Source organism: Callospermophilus lateralis, chromosome 14, assembly GCF_048772815.1.
Source record: "Callospermophilus lateralis isolate mCalLat2 chromosome 14, mCalLat2.hap1, whole genome shotgun sequence".
Taxonomy (NCBI): domain Eukaryota; kingdom Metazoa; phylum Chordata; class Mammalia; order Rodentia; family Sciuridae; genus Callospermophilus; species Callospermophilus lateralis.
In genome coordinates this window covers 97,045,038-97,061,012 of record NC_135318.1, presented here as the reverse complement: position 1 = coordinate 97,061,012, position 15,975 = coordinate 97,045,038, and the positions used below count along the sequence as shown (strand labels likewise).

The 15,975-nt window shown below is 42.3% G+C and overlaps 1 protein-coding gene across 2 annotated transcripts in view; it reads left to right on the top strand.

The window, feature by feature from the left end:
• The first annotated feature begins 4,290 nt into the window (after window positions 1–4,290).
• The window catches only part of Mgat4a (alpha-1,3-mannosyl-glycoprotein 4-beta-N-acetylglucosaminyltransferase A), a 99,306-nt gene continuing 87,621 nt past the window's right edge, over window positions 4,291–15,975 (top strand). The window contains exons 1-2 of one of the 2 annotated variants that reach the window (XM_076834018.2): window positions 4,291–4,363; window positions 8,664–8,993. In XM_076834018.2, the coding sequence (XP_076690133.1) occupies window positions 8,900–8,993 (94 nt within the window). In that variant the 5' untranslated portion in view covers window positions 4,291–4,363; window positions 8,664–8,899. Of the gene's footprint in view, window positions 4,364–8,019; window positions 8,532–8,663; window positions 8,994–15,975 lie in introns of those variants that run through there. The other variant, XM_076834019.2, reaches the window with a different exon arrangement.

Sequence of the window (15,975 nt, the reverse complement as noted above, 5' to 3'; positions counted from 1 at the left end):
AAACAGAATCCAAAGCTCGTAATTCTCTGGCACACTGTTCTCTCCATTATGCCTTCTGAGTATACATCAAATATAATAAAAACAAGTGAATCAGCTTTAATGGTGTAGCTGTCACAGCTTCTTAGTCTGTTTTGGCAGGGACTTTTTCTGTCCCAGCATTGCTGATTGTTCTAACAATGCTTGGGAGAGAGGCTGTTCCCAGCAAGATGGATTCTCTTTTGTTTTAGGGTTTCCTTGAAAAACTTCAGCAATGCCTTGTACACATTATGTAAACTTCGCTGGCCAAGGAAATTTAAATACGATAAGATCTTATGATTCCATCACTGGGGGGGGGGCACACAATCTGGCTTTTGTCTGAATAATCCAGTAGATACATTTATCCCAGTGATATAAATGTGATTTAGGAAAGGCATCTTTCATGAGCCAAGGTGAGAGGAAGGAGAATAAAAATTAAGAATAATTTAGCTCTCTGCTGTTCTTCATCTGTATGGACCTTAATTTCCATGCAGAGTTGAATTGTAAATGTGGTGGTTGGTTTTATTTACATTCCCTTTCATTGATTTCTGGGACCGTATGTGCCCTGTCTGATGACAGGAGAGAAATTGTTACTACATCTGAAACATTTTGCAGCTAACAAAGGGTCCACAGACTCTTATGGCCCATCAGGGTCCCAGGTCCACTATAGTTTCTGGATGAAAGTCATTGAATGCACTGTCTACCAATTAAAATAAGATGTCTTCTACCACCTCTACATGCATCATTTAAAAAGCCAGGGAGAACCTCCTAAAGTGATGCCTCTTGTAGATTGTATACTTCAAAAAGGTCCCACTAGAGCCTGTAGTGGAAGACTCCAGAATCACATTTATAAATGCTCATAAATGATGCAAGTCTGATTGTTAATGCATGGATGAGGGGCAGAGTAGGAAAGAATTAGAGATCCTGAGCTTGATTTCTTAGAAGCTGATTGATATAGACATGGCCCCACCAGCAACCACTTACCATCAAAGAGATAAATGGCAAAGATTCATTTCCTGTGTGGTATCTGCTTTTAGCTCAAATGTCACTTCCAGGAAGGCTTTCCTGCCCAGAGGATCTGATTAATGACCCCATCCTATCTGCTGTTCCAACATGGTGTACTGTGGTTTAATTACTTACCAATGTCTTCCACTAGTCTGTGAACGCTCCATGGTGAGGCACCAGCTGCCTCTGTAATCACAGGCCTCAGAAAAAGTGGATGGAATAATGAAAATGTTGGAAAGGAGAGCTACCACGTGGCAGCTTTGTTGGGGACAGACTATAGAATGGTGAGACTATAGGCAGAACTTCTTGGCAATAATTCCACTGACAGTGTGAAATAAAGGTCAGGAGAAGGCAAACCCAGAAACTGCAGAGGTGGAGAAGAAACAAACAAACAAAGAAAGGTGATAGAAGGGAAATCATCATGGAAAAGATAAAACAAGGAGAAAGAAATCTATAGGACTCCATGGGGTTTGGATCGACGGTCTTTGATTGTTAATTAAACAGATGTAGTTGGAAAAATTCAATATTGTGTACTCTGCAAAAGTAAGATGAATCACCAATTCACACCCACACCTGGGAAGCGTGTATTCCTGAGTATTCTGATTGGTTAGGACACTAGTTGAATTCTACTCTTCCCTGAGCAACAGGGTGAATAGTCTGACACAAGTTTAACCATATGGTCCTTCTGCTTGCTGCCAGTTGAAGTAGTGACAAAGTATCAAATAGATCCCCAAAGCAAGGCAGTTGTTTTGTTTTTGTTTGCTTTTTGTCCTGGCTGTGAGCTTTGCCATTAACCAGAGCTTAGGAGGAATTTCTGTGGTCTTTCTGAATAAGTCAGCCAGGCTGTAACTGAAGCTTATCTGTCCTCTTTCTTTTCCTTTCTCTTCTTGACATATGTCTCTGACATATGGTTTCAAATCTTCACAAAGAGGGAAAAAAATGGAGAAGAGGAAGAGAAATACATCTTTTTACTATTCATCCACACAACAAGATTTTGCCCATTGCTAAAGAAGGAAGAAAGGCAATGGAGTATCATATAGGCTCTGGAATCAAACAGACCTGGATTTGAATTCTGACTTGGCCATTTACTACTTGCCTAAATTACTATTTACATCTGCCAAATTACTTAATTTCTCAGGGCCTCAAGTTTCTTCCCCTATAAGGATTATGATAGTTACTTGTGCTGTTTGGTCTTTTGGTCAATCCTGTGGAAGTAGCTTGGGAACTTTCTCTCAAAAGGCAATGCTTGGGGCTGGGGCTGGGGCTCAGTGGCAGAGAGCTTGCCTCACACACATGAGGCAGTAGGTTCGATCACCTCATAAAATAAATAAAGATATTGTGTCCAAAAAAAAAAAAAAAAGAGTTTTAAAAAAAGGCAATGCTCTCTTCATCTGCAAGGAGTAGTTTGCTTGTCTGTCATGAAAAGGGTGTTCAGAAAACAGCATTTCAAAGATTGAAAACTAATAGACAACATTATTCAGAAGTTTTTATTCCCCAACAAAATTCCTTTACATTAGTCTCAAGATAACAGTAATTAATAATCAGTTAGGACATGCGTGGGTTTCTTGGCTCTCATGCTCAGGTTTCTCTCCATGACAGTTAAACTATTTTAGAAGTCTGAGGAGACACATGACACCCACTTCCCTTGGTCTCACACTGATTTAGGGGGAGCACTGCATAGCAAGGCCTAGGATAGTCTACTCTTAGATGTTTTAAGCATGATATATCCAACAATGTGTCAGGTGTATCCTGGAATGGTTTGTCTTTATTGTTTACATCCGACATGAAATCTGTCACCAACTTGCTACGTGGCAATGTGTGTGCCATATAATATAAGAAACCAGGCTCTACTTCCCTAAGTAGAGAGCAAAGTCGTCATTGGGTATTATGACTGTTATGCACAAGTCATGTCCACAGTGCTGGAGTGTGGACAAAACCTGTCTGCTCCTCCTCAGTCAGTGGGGAACCATGGGAAGAGGGGTGTCATGTGTTGCCTTGCACTTTTAAAACAGTTTAACAGTCATGGAGAGAAACCTAAACATGGAAGAATCAAGAAGCCTGCACATGTCAAAGCTGATTATTAATTACTGGACAAAAATTAAAAAAATTATGTTGGAAAATATAAACTCATTCTGATTGATGTTTTCTCTTAGTTTTCAATTTTTGAATTACTGTTTTCTGAAAAGAATCTATTACCTTGGGAGATTGGCACGGACAAGCCTGTCTTCTTGATCTTTTGCCCCTCTACTCCCTGCAAATTATCTTGCAGGGTTGTTGTAAGCTTTAATGTAGCACCAAAGACAACACATCCTTTGTGTTTGAACCGAGATCTATCGCTTACCGGCCATGTGACCTTGGGTAAACTTTTAAAAACTTCTCTGTGCTCCAGTTTCCTCATGGGAAAAATGGGAGTTAAAATATGAGAGGATGCAATTAAAGATGTAACATGGTGCTTGGCATATAGTAAGTATCCAAAAGATGGTATGCCCACGGGTAGTTACTATTAAGTCACGATGCTCACAGACACTACAAAAAAGGAGGGTCAGCCCACCCAGGTTTTTATGGATGATTTCTCATTTGGTTCTAAAATTAACTTCAAACTTCATGAAACGGTGATAGATTAGGGCTCAGGAGAAAGGGGCAAAACTGCGTGGCCTAACGGGAAAACTAGGGGCATGAGCACCCGAATGATATGCATTTAAATCCTAGCCCTGTTTCCTCGTCCTCGGGGTTTAAGTCAATCTTTCCAGTCCCGTCTTCCTCATCCGTAAGTTGGGGACAACATGTCCCCCGCTGGGGCTGTCAGTGAGATGCCCGGAACCCCAGGGCCTGGAAGCTGTCCCTGGATTAGGGCCGGGACTTGTCCCTGGGAATGCGGACCAGGGATGCGACGGGCGCTGGGGGAAGGGGGTGGACTCGCGGGCAGCCCGGGGCGGTCGGGTCGCGCGCCGAGGCGGAGGCCGAGCGCTGCCTCGGCCTTTGTTGGCGGCGGGAGCTGCCTCCGCAGACGCCGCGGGGAACCAAAGCCAGCTGTGGCGGCGGGGAGTGCGCCGAGCACCGGGAGCCCGGGCGCGGGGAGCGAGGCACCGCTCGGACCGTGCCGTGACGCCGAGTGCCCGGGGAAAGATCTCACGAGAGTTATATAGGCCGAGCGACGGCGCCCCTAAGTGACAGCCGGGCGGGCCACTGGCGCGGCGGCGGGCGGCCAATGGCTGGCGGGGTCGCGGGCTGGGCGGGGCGGGGCGGAGCCGCGGCGGGAGGGCGGGGCGGGGCGCGGCGGCGGCGGCTGCGGCCACAGCAGCTCTGCCTGCGGCCGCGGCGGGAGCGCCGGCGCCAGCGGCAGGTGAGCGGCTCTGGGCTGCGGAGGCGCGCGGCGGCCTGGCGGCGGGAGCGCAGGGCGGCTGCGCGGAGGGAGCGGGTTGAGGGGAGGCGCCGGCGGCCGGGCTCTGCGGCGCCGCGATTGCGGGAGATCCACCTGCTGGTAACGGAGCCGCGGGCGCCGCGGCCCGGCCGGGAGCTGGTGCGCCGGGAGGTGCTCTCGCCTCTGGCGCGCGGGGTTGGCCGGGGGCGCTGCCTGGGCCTCGGGGGCGCGGCGCGGGCCGGGACGCCTTCCTCGCACCGCCCTGTATCGCGCGGTGCCGCGCGTCCTCCCGGCGGCCCGCCCGGCGCCCCGTGCGTTCCCGGCGCTCGCCGGGCTCCTCGACTTTGGGGGAAAGTAGAGCAAAGTGTGTGGGCTTCCCGAGGGTGGGGAGCGGGAGGGAGGGGCGCCGTGGGGTCGGGGTCCGCTGTCCGCCGGACTGGGAGCCGCCCCGCGAGGCTCCGGGGCGCCGAGGCAGGGGCTGCTCCCGCTGAGGGGACCGGGCGTGCCGCCGGGGTGGCGGATTTGCGGTGAAGTGAGGACCTGGTGGTCCGGGGTGAGAGAGCACCTCCCCCCAGTGCCCCAGGCCTCAGCTCCCTGTCCGGACGGGGCCGAGCGGGACCCCGAGGCTGGGGCCAGGTGACATCTGGAAGGCGAGCTCTGGTGGCTGGCCCCGGTGCCGCTCGCAGGACCCTGCTTCCCGGAGCCCTCGCGGTGCTCGTCTTCCGCACCGAGAGCCGCGGGCAGGGACCCTGTGCGTCCCCGAGGCTGCTGTGCCTTTTGCTGTCGGAGATCTTGATAAAAGGACGGCACAGCCCTTCGTTGGAAGAGAGAAGTCTAAATTTAGAATCAGATAATAGGTGTGGTTGATTTCTTTTGCTGAATGTTTTAAAAAAAAAATAGGGTGATTAACAGGTTAGTGTGAGATAGGTTTCTTTAACCCGCAAGAGTAAATGTGAAAACGCACTGGACGACGAAATTATGTAAGCTGTATTAAAGAAAAAGATCGATCCCTTTATAAAGGGAAAACAACACGATTTTAACAGAATTGTGGTGGTAAAGTTATCAAAGCTTACGTCATGGTTTTCATTGATTGTGGATATCCGGATTGTGCCTTCTGTTCTTCAGGCACCTCTGTCTGTGGGATGCTGATTAAGGAATATGCCAAACGTTCAGCAAAGTGTTCTCCCAGCCATGGAGCATGCTAAATATTTCAGTGAACATTTTAAAAGGTTTTGAATCCAGCAGTACAAGACTAACGATGTAAGATTGTTAAATCTGTTAACCAAACAGATTTTTCATCATGAGGTCAGGAGTTGAAAGTTCCATTCATCTTTGGGAGGCTAGAGAAATGACAAGTAATTTTAGCCACTACCTCTGTGTGTGTGTGTGTGTGTGTGTGTGTGTGTGTGAGAGTGAGAGAGAGAGAGAGAGAGAGAGAGAGAGAGAGAGAGAGAGAGAGAGAGAGAGAGAGATTTAAAGATTCAAATGTGTTAAGTGAGAGAGTATTCAGGTGTTAGATTAAAATGTTTGCAGATGTGGACACTGATAAAAATGTGGGTCACCTGTGTCTGACAAGCCAGCCTGATACTGCCTGTGGTGATTTAAGAGCTTGTAGCTCATTAGTTTTTGCTCTCATCTGGAGATTTCATTCACTTGTGCTGCGCAGTTAAACTTCATTAGTTTAGAAATCCTAATTAAAAATGTATGACTACATTCTTGCTGAGTGAAAGGCTCTCATATTTTTCTTGTGAAATTTCAGGTCTTATTAGTGAAATTCATTATAAGTATCTTCTTCAAACCTGAGTTTGCTAATTTCTTGAATCCAGTATTTAATATTCCTTATGTTCTTCATGTATTATGGATAGCATAGCTATAGTTGATTTTAATTTTAGAGTTTGCCTTCACACATTTGTACTGAATTTTATGCAGATTTTTTCCCTACTTAATAAAACGGTATTGTGAAATATCCTTATTCGATGATTCTGTTTCTCTGCTTCTCCATTAGTGAGTGTTTACTCTAATGACCTGTATATTTTTTAGATCTCCTACTAGAACAAAATCCTTTCTGAAGTAAAATATGACTAAGTGCATAGCAACAGAAAGTTGCAAGCATTTTTGTGTAATGTCACACCAGGATGAGAATTCCAAGTTATATAATTCACTCCATTATCACCTCTATTTTTTTTAATCAGAACTCATTGTTGGGTGCTTATTGATTTCAGACAATTAGATGCTCTCTGGAATTTTAAATTATAGGATTTTTTTTTTTTTTGTCACAAAGATTTCGATTCTAAGCTGTTCAGTATTGAAGTTATCTTGACTATAGAAAGGTCAACACATTTGGTTTAGCAGTGATAACTTTATGTGATAATGTCTTTGTGCTCAGGTAGTAAGAGGACCCAATGGAGTGGGGTTTAGTATTTTTAGAATGATATATGGAAATAAGAGCTGCTGTCCAAAGCTGGGAAACAGGCATGCTTTGTTGGGAGTTCTGGGGTGGGGAACTAGCCAAAAGCTGCAGGAAGTGAGAAATTTATTAAAAGTTGTATGTTTAGACTTTGAAAATTACTGTGAATTTTGCAATTTTTACCACAATGAATCCATATTTGTTCTAGTATATAAAACATTTTTGAGATTCACACTTACAGTTGGGTAAAATTAACATTTTGGGAAGATCGTCCAGTTTAACCTGAGACTTCCAGTATACCTGGCTCTTCTCTTTATACTGCTGTGCTACAGGTGGCTGAATTTGAGGGGCAAAGTGTTTGAACTTTGGGATCATACAGATCTAGCTTTTCTCTTTATGTTGATTTCTTTGTGTGTAAAATAGTGTTAATGATGCCCATCTTGTAGGATTTTGTAAAGGTTTAGACCACATAATTGACCCAGCACATAGGAGACATTCAGTGAGTTGTGGTTCTATTTGTCATTATTAGGTGTACCTGTGACCTTTCTTTACTAGTGGAGATTTCTAGTGGTATTCAGTGAAGTAGCTGAGGTGGTAGTTCCTGAATTGCCTGCCATGATCTTCCACTGAGAGAATTGCCCCTTGGGTTTGTTAAGCATTTTGGGGTGCATTAACTCACTCCACTAGAGTATCATTTAGTCTATTGCCAAGAGCATCTTTGTGGTCCCCTGAGGCAACCAGGAGTCGATGCACATCTCAGATTGCCTGACACACCCCTGGGGAATGGGACCGTTTATATGTACAGAAGACTGAAGGAGTGGCTGTTTGCTTCTATATTTTAATATAGTTAACATTTATTGGGAGCCTAATATGTGCTGGGCACTATGCTTAAGTACTTGCTTAAGTACTTGTAAGGACCTCATTTCTTTTCATTTTCTCAGCAGTTTTGTTAGATTGGTGGTGATCTCCCAAATTTCCTGAGTTAAAACAATGTGAAGTGATAGGCCCTGGCTGATAGGGTAGGGGCTGGATTGCTGGGTTTTCTAAATGCTAAGTATTCTGAATTTACCCCCTAGGAATTGGGTTAGTCACTGGGAAGACTGAGGTTATTTTGCTATGAAGATGAACAGTAATAATAACTGTAGGCTTTTTACTATTTATGACAATATGTGAAAGATAATATGTGAAAGACAAGTGCTTTTCTCATTTTATTTATTTTTTTTAAAGAGAGAGGTGAGAGAGAGAGAGAGAGAGAGAGAGAGAGAATGAATTTTTAATATTTATTTTTTAGTTTTCGGCAGACACAACATCTTTGTTTGTATGTGGTGCTGAGGATCGAACCCGGGCCGCACGCATGCCAGGCGAGCGCGCTACCGCTTGAGCCACATCCCCAGCCCGCTTTTCTCATTTTATAGGTGAACCTTGGAGTAAGTAATGTCAGACCTGGATCTAGGACCCAGGTCTTTTGAGTCTTCTATATTGCTTGTCAGTTTTCACAAATATACGTACGTGTGTGTGTATGTGTGTGTTTCTAAATATTTCTTGTTTCTGTGCCATAGGAAAACTGGGGAGAGTCAAGATTGTTACTCGGGAGCCATTGTATGATCACTAGAGTCTCCTAAGCCCTGTAACTTCTTCATGTAAATAAGTAACCGGAAGTTTCTTTTCACAGACGTAACCAAACCCCTGAAGAAGGAATATCATTTGAAACTTTTTCCTGGGAGGGGAAAGACCATAATTCTGGTATATGAAATGTGTAGTTGGGAGGTAGGACAGCTTGGCCCTGCCAAAAATCCATTCAAAGTGGGGTAATCAGTGAAGAAACCTGTGCTCTGCATTATTGAACAAGTTTTCTTTCTCTTCCCCCACTGATAGGGAGAAAACAGCCCAAGACAGGAGCACATGAAGACAGCGAAGACAATCCTGAGTAGCAATTGTGAATGGTATTCTTGCTAGACACCTTCTGCCTGAGCATCTGAAATGAACCTCTTGCATTGATTGTTTTGATTGGCCTGGAGCCAGGAGTACTGGATTCAGTTGACTTCAGGCTAAAAAGAAAACAGTCTTGGTTGTCATCACAAACATACGAACCAGTGTGATGGTGAAATGAGATGAGGCTCCGAAATGGAACTGTAGCCACTGCTTTAGCATTTATCACATCGTTCCTCACTTTATCTTGGTATACTACATGGCAAAATGGGAAAGGTAGGGAAAATGTCTGCGGATATGTGCGTGAAGTGTGGGGGCTTTTTGCTTTGTAAACGGTGCGCTGATGCTCAAGTTAAATATCCTAGCAACCTGCATTTGCTTGCTCTCTGCTGGCAGTTTCTTTTGACACAGAAATGCAATGTATTCTTGGACAGAGGAGACAGAATTTCTAATTCCAAAGGGGTTTGTTTTGTTTTCAATGTCTTATAATTGCACTTGGAGAAACAGATACTGATCAGTGGTTTACATTACACATGACAGCCAAGTTGAATAACAAAGACTTTTGTTTGGGTATTTTGTTTTATTTTTTAGCTAATCATCATAAATGTTTAATAAGCTTTCTTGTACTGGCTGTTGTGTAGAACACTTAAAAGGACACAATCAGTGCCTTCGTGAAATTTACATGCCAATTATGCTAATGATTTGGTGCTGTGTAGTTAATGATTTAAACCACAGGCCTGGACGGATTGCTGCTTAGGCAAAAGCATTTAAGAAGCTGGTGAGGAGACATGCTGATTGGAATATTAAAAGTTTTTTATTTAGACTGTTGAACTGTGTTTTAAAGGAATGTTATCTGTTCATTGCTAGGAATTGTTATATTCAGGAATAATGAATTTCTACCTTTTCTTTTTTGAAGAGAGAATATTTGGAGTAAATTTCTTTCATTGGCTCCTTTCCTCATATTAATCTAAGCTGTTGATGGCAAGAAAGTTGGAGGTGTTGGAATTTATTTTATTAGTCAAGTTATAATATCATCATCACCTGAGCTATTTGAAGATGCTATTGCTGACATCATTGTATTGTCTCATGAAGAAATTGAAAAGATTGTTTCTTGACTCAGTTTTTTTGGTGTATGTTTGTTTCTGTTCATAGATCTCTGTGTGTGCATATATACTTCTGTGGATCTAGGTATAAGCAAGTATAGTATTGTTTTCCCAGTGTTTGTCTTTCTCTTATTTGGGGGGATGGACTCTTAAGGGGAAAACAAGAGAAATATTGCTGAAAGAAAGCTCTTTGTGTACAAATATAGACTTTTTAGATTTTAGTTTTTAATTGTACCAAATGAGAAGTATTAATCAGGAAGAATCTTGATTAATCAGATTATTAATCCTTGACATAAACAAAAGAAGTGACTGGCTGTTAAGGGTCTACCTCTGAATAAGAGAATTGACTGTAACAGTAGTAGGTGGGTTTTTTCTTATCAGGAAACGTATCAGTTCAGAGATAGTAATAGAGAAGCTCAACCCTTCTCCCTGTGTCTCATGTAAGAGCTCTAAAGTTTTGGAATCTCCATGCCATTTGTCTTGGTTCTTAGGTAAAGGCATTAGAAGCATTATTATTAGTTTCTTATTAATCTGCTGTCTGTAGCATCAACATTAATTCAAAGAATGTAAAGGATCTGTCTCTGTAGTATTAGACGCACAGTCTGTTTTCTTTGATCATGGCTCTTTGAACAGCTCTGCATCATCTGTGCCTACTCTTCTGCTGTTTTTCTGCTCAGTGTTTTGTCCGGACTTTGAGGGATCAGCACAGGCCTCCTGTTATGGTTGGGTGAAATCCCCTGTGTTGATTTGCTGTCGTTTATGTAACCACTCTTCACTGTTGAGCCCTTGGATTCTTTCTAGATAGTTCAGGCAGTCAGACAGCTTGGATTTTCCAGGGCAGGCCTGCTTTTAGATATTCAGTTCTACTACACACAAACCATGTGGTTTCATTTTTATTTTCAAAGTGTGATTTCAATAACCTTTGCCATTGCTGGACTAAGAGTTATTTTTTATCATGGGCCTTTTACATGTACCTCGCCTGTGCCTAGCACTGTATTATATGCTGTGAATATGAAAAGAAAAAAAAGACATGTCTTTGAACAGGGACTGGCAGGAAAGAGGCATATAAACAAGTGTACCATCAGACAGAATTAGATAGAGGCAGTCACAGTGCCTGTCCTGTTCTAAACATTTGTATCTCATTTAATCCTCATAACAACCCTGTAAATATTTTCATGTCTTTTTTGTAGTTGGGAAAACCAAGGCAGAGTGGTTGTGGTACTTAACCAGAGTCATACATTAAGTGGTGGAGAAGTTTGACTTCAGAGCTTAGGCTCTGAGGTATTGTTCTACCACCTAGAAGAGCACAGAGGCTGCTAATTCTTCAGGTGTCTCACAGAGGAGGTAGAGTGTAAATGATGAATGTGAAGGGCATGCCAGGCAGAGGAGGGGGCAGTAGACATACCAGATGCAGGCAGCTGCAGGTACATATGTATTAGTAAATATATTTAGTAAATATTTGTGCATACAACTACAAGTTCTGAAGGTGGGTAGACCAGTTATGCTTTGGAGTCATGAGACAGACACTATACCTGGCACATGGGATTCCTAGGCCGTTTTGAATTCAGTTGGTAATCACAGTACAGTTACTGACCATCTTAATTCTCCACTTGGAAGAAAAAGAACTGACCCATGAGATTGGCAGAGATTGATGAGAATGTCAGGAATCCTGCTAAGGAAGCTGGGCAGGGTACCAGTTTTAGCAGGTTACATAGGATTTCTACTTAAAAATAAGGCAGAATTCTAATTTCGTGGGATGGCTAGTTTGGGAGGGTTATAGGTAGGCGTTGTGAGGGTAGGACAAGAATAATTACATGTCTCACTTGCTGGTGGTGGTAGGGATCCTAATGCACCTAATGTGCTTTGGTTGACCACAATCGAGAAACCAGGCAAAACCAATTAAGTAGTCATAGATCCCTGGACCAGGACTGGTATTATATCTGGTATATCTGACCAGTGCTTGGTGGTTAATGCATGTTTAGTAAATATTTGGTGAATGATTCATTCAGCAAAAACGTATTTAAGAAAAATCTCAACAGCTTTATTGAGACATAATTTACATATTATACATTACACTCATTTAAAGTGCAAAGTTCAGTGTTTTTTCGTATGCTAACAGATTTCTACATCCATGACCACAGTCAATTTTAGAGCATTTTCATCACCTCAGAAAAGAAATCCTGTCCCCTGTATCTGTCACTGCCCTGGTTCTCATCATCTTGTCTGCCTACCCTAGGCAACCACCAATCCTCCCATCTATGTAGATTTCCCTCTTCTGGACTTTGGTATAAATGAAATTGTGTAGTGTGACTGGCTTCTTTCATGTGGCATAATGTTTTCAAGATTCACCCATCTTATGGCATATGTATCAGCATCTCATTTCTTATGGATGAGCAGTGTTACCTTATATGGATACACACGGGTCTGTACGCCCATATGTGTCTGTATATATATGCTATCTATATAGCTTTTTATCACCAAGACCCAATAACCCAAGAAAATAAACTTGGAAGAGGGAAAGATTTACTTTGGCTCATAGTTTCAGAGGTTCAGTCTATGGTCACTTGGGCCTGTGGAGGTGTTACTATACATTATGGCAGGGGAGTGTGTGGCAGAGGTGGCCTGTTAACATTATGGTGGCCAGGAAGCAAAGGTTGTTGGGGTGGGGGAGTGTCCCAAAAGTTCATTTAAGGGCTGTGGTCTAATTGCCTTCACTAGACCTACCTAATAAAGATTCCACCACCTCCCAGTTTGCTTTTTCTCCATCTTTCTCTCTTTAGACCTTCAATATGTTGGATGATTTCCACCCATATTGGTGAGAGAGATCATCTTTTCTCAGCTTACCAATTCAAATATTAATCTCTTCTAGAAACACCCTCATAGACATATCCAGAAATGTCTTGCCAGCTATCTGGGCATCCCTTAGCCCAGCAAGTTGACACATAAAATTGACCATCACATGGCCCTTTAGTGAATTTTTTTTTCTTTAACTTCTGTTATTGTACTTTGCAACTATAGAATTTCTATTTGGTTCTTTCTTAAAATTTGTCTCTTTATTGGTATTCTGTATTCAATCCAATGTTGTCATGCCTCCCTTAACTTCTTTTTTATTTTTTTAGTTGTAGTTGGACACAATACCTTTATTCCATTCATTTATTTTTATATGAGGTGCTGAGGATCAAACCCAGGGCCCCGTGCATGCTAGGCGAATGCTCTACCGCTGAGCCACAATCCCAGCCCTTCCTTAACTTCTTTAAGCTTTCCTTGAGTTCTGGAACATACTCTGAAGTTTGCCATCTAGTTGTACTCATAGGTGGTTTCTGTTGCCTCCTTTTATCTGATGAATGAGTTATACTTTGCTGTTTCTTTGCACATCCTGTTTTATTGACTAATGAATATTTTAGAAAAATACATTTTAGTAACTCTGGATACTGGAGTTCTTCTACCCTTGAGCCTTGTTATTTGCTGATTTGTTTAGTGATTGTTGCATTATTTCATAGAAGTCTGCACCCTCCAGGGGGCATTCACAATGCTGTACAACCACTACCTTTGTCTAGTTCCTGCATGTTTTGGGCAGTTGATTACTTTATGATGCTATAATGTGCTCCATGTTTGTCTGGTAATTTCTCTACTCCAGCCTGGATGCAATCATTTCTCCAAGCAGCCTCTACTCCCTTTGTCCCATCCTATTTTAGTATATGTGCTGCCGAAGCGAGCACCCTTTGTCCCATCCTACTGTGCTATCACCACCTCCAGTCCCTCTCCGTGGACAACAAGGAAATGTATGTATGTATACACAAGTCTATCTCTGTCCCTGTCCATCTGTATTTTTTTTAAAAAAAGCCTAAGTACGTGTTCTTAGCAGTTGCTCAGTTTTTAAGGTAATACTATACTGTTTGCACTACCCTCGTCTTTTCCCTGTCACGCCAGTCTCTTGACATCACAAAACACCATCTTCCTATCCAGATATCATTACTAATGCCCAATACATACATAAAGTGGTTTCAGAATTGCTAACCAACCCAAGTAAAAAGTAAATTTACCAGGGTACTGTTTTTGTGCATAGTTATTTTTATATTTTATCTTGTAAAACATAGTCGACTGCTGTTTTCTAAAGTTACTTGGCCTACTTTTTATCTTAGTCACTTCCTCTTCTCTGTGCTTATGTTATTCATTTATAATGCATGCACTTAGGCTCATTTATTACTCTTTGTATTATTTTGGGTTTCCCTAATACCTTGTTTTATTGAATTTATTTACATTTTGAATATGTAAAACATCATCTTCATTGAATCAGAACTTGGAGCTGGGGGAGCATACTGAGAGGTATTCCATTTCCATTCTTCCCTCTACCAAGTTTCTGTCTTTCCCTTTCAATATTACAGTGTACTGGTTTATCCTTCCTGGATTTCTTATTGCACAGGTTGAGCAGATACCTTTGCATTTCCTCATGTTGTCTTCCTTCTCATTTGAACAGTTGCATGTGGTAGGTGCTTTTATCCATTGCAGTTTTCGCTTAGTATTATGTCCTAGAAATTACTCCATATTCATTCATCAATACCTTTTTTTTAACAGTTGCATAATACTCCATGGTGTAGATGCATTGTAATTTATTCAACCACTCATCTGTTCAGGGCCACTTTGGTTTTTATTCATATTCCTTACATGTGCTTTAGTGCTTATTTATTTATTTTTAATGCTTATTCTAGGCATTGTGCTAGGCCTTGAATAATGGAAATCTAGTTTACATTTTTTTTAAATCTTTTAATGGTCACCTTAATTTCCATGGGAAATCAAGAATTTAATTTTGGAAGAAAACTGTAGTTGCCCTTTATGTTGTAAACATGAAAGTCTGGGGATAGAGTTGATTTGATTAACATTTAGATTTAAATTTATTCAGGAAAAGTAGAGTCACATCTTTTTTGCTAAAGTACATTTTGCTTGCCTGTGAAAGTAAATTTTCAGTTTTTGAAACCAAAGGATAAAAGTTAGGTCAATTTTTAAAAAGCTCTATTCTTTACTTTCCCAACAGGAAGCTAGAAAGTGGCAGCAAATTATAGTCAGTGTTCATTACTTTTAAAGTTTATTTTTCCAGATTAAAAATAGTAAATGGGGGGCAGGGGTGTGGCTCAGTGGTAGAGTGCTTGCCTAACGTGTATGAGGCACTGGGTTTGGTCTACAGCACCACCTAAAAACTAATAAATAAAATAAAGGTATTGTGTCCCTCTACAACCAAAAAAGATTTAAAAAGGTAGTAAATGGTCACATGCCAGGTTTTTCCCCCCCCCTCTGCAGTTGTGATGGTACCTTAGAACTTTCTAGCCCAGAGGGTGGGAAGTAGGCATGCAAATCCATTTTCTTTTCAACACATGTAGACATTTAGTGTTTTCAGGACAGTTTCAGTAAATGTTTTAGTTGCATTAAAGAAAAGTGCACAAATCCAAGTGTGCATCTTCTTGTAATGAGCCGCAGTGGGCATCCCAGCACTTCTGGAGTGCATGTTGGTACACAGTTCTTTGGACATTTTCCCTAGAAGTCTCTGGGGCAGCAACTTCTTTTTTTAGAAAAGGGTCTTTCTCATGGGGCTTCTATTCAGAAACCAAATATTAGGCTTTATTTCTTCATTGCAGCTTGTAGTTAGCCTTCCTGCCTGCCTTCTCTCCAACATTCATAAAATGCTGTGTGCCTTGCCCTGAGTGGGGGGAAGGCCAAGAAGACGAAGACAGAAAACCCACCCTGTGAAGGAGGCCACTGTGCAAGAGCAGGACAGGTGACATGAATATTCAGTGTTATTGATGACATTCCAAGGCATGGGCAGAGGGCTGTGATGTCTCTTAGGTAAAGACTGTTCTGATGAGGGGTTCTGTAAAGGTTTCTCATGAGAAGTGACATTTGAGTTGTTTTAAAGGTGATTAGGAATTAGAGGGAGAAAGGAATCTCTTGCTTAGGAGTTCACCTGGGAATACCTTGTAATAACAGAGAAGGTAGATGTTGGGTTGAACCAAAGTTTATGAAGGTGACAACAGATTGAAAAGTGGAAGAGTTTTTGCCTGGTGAACTGGAGGTGTATGACCTGATGGACCACAGAGTTTTGGCCTGGTGGTCCAGAGGCCAAAGTTCACAAAAACAGTGGGGGAGACCAGGCGAGTTAGCAG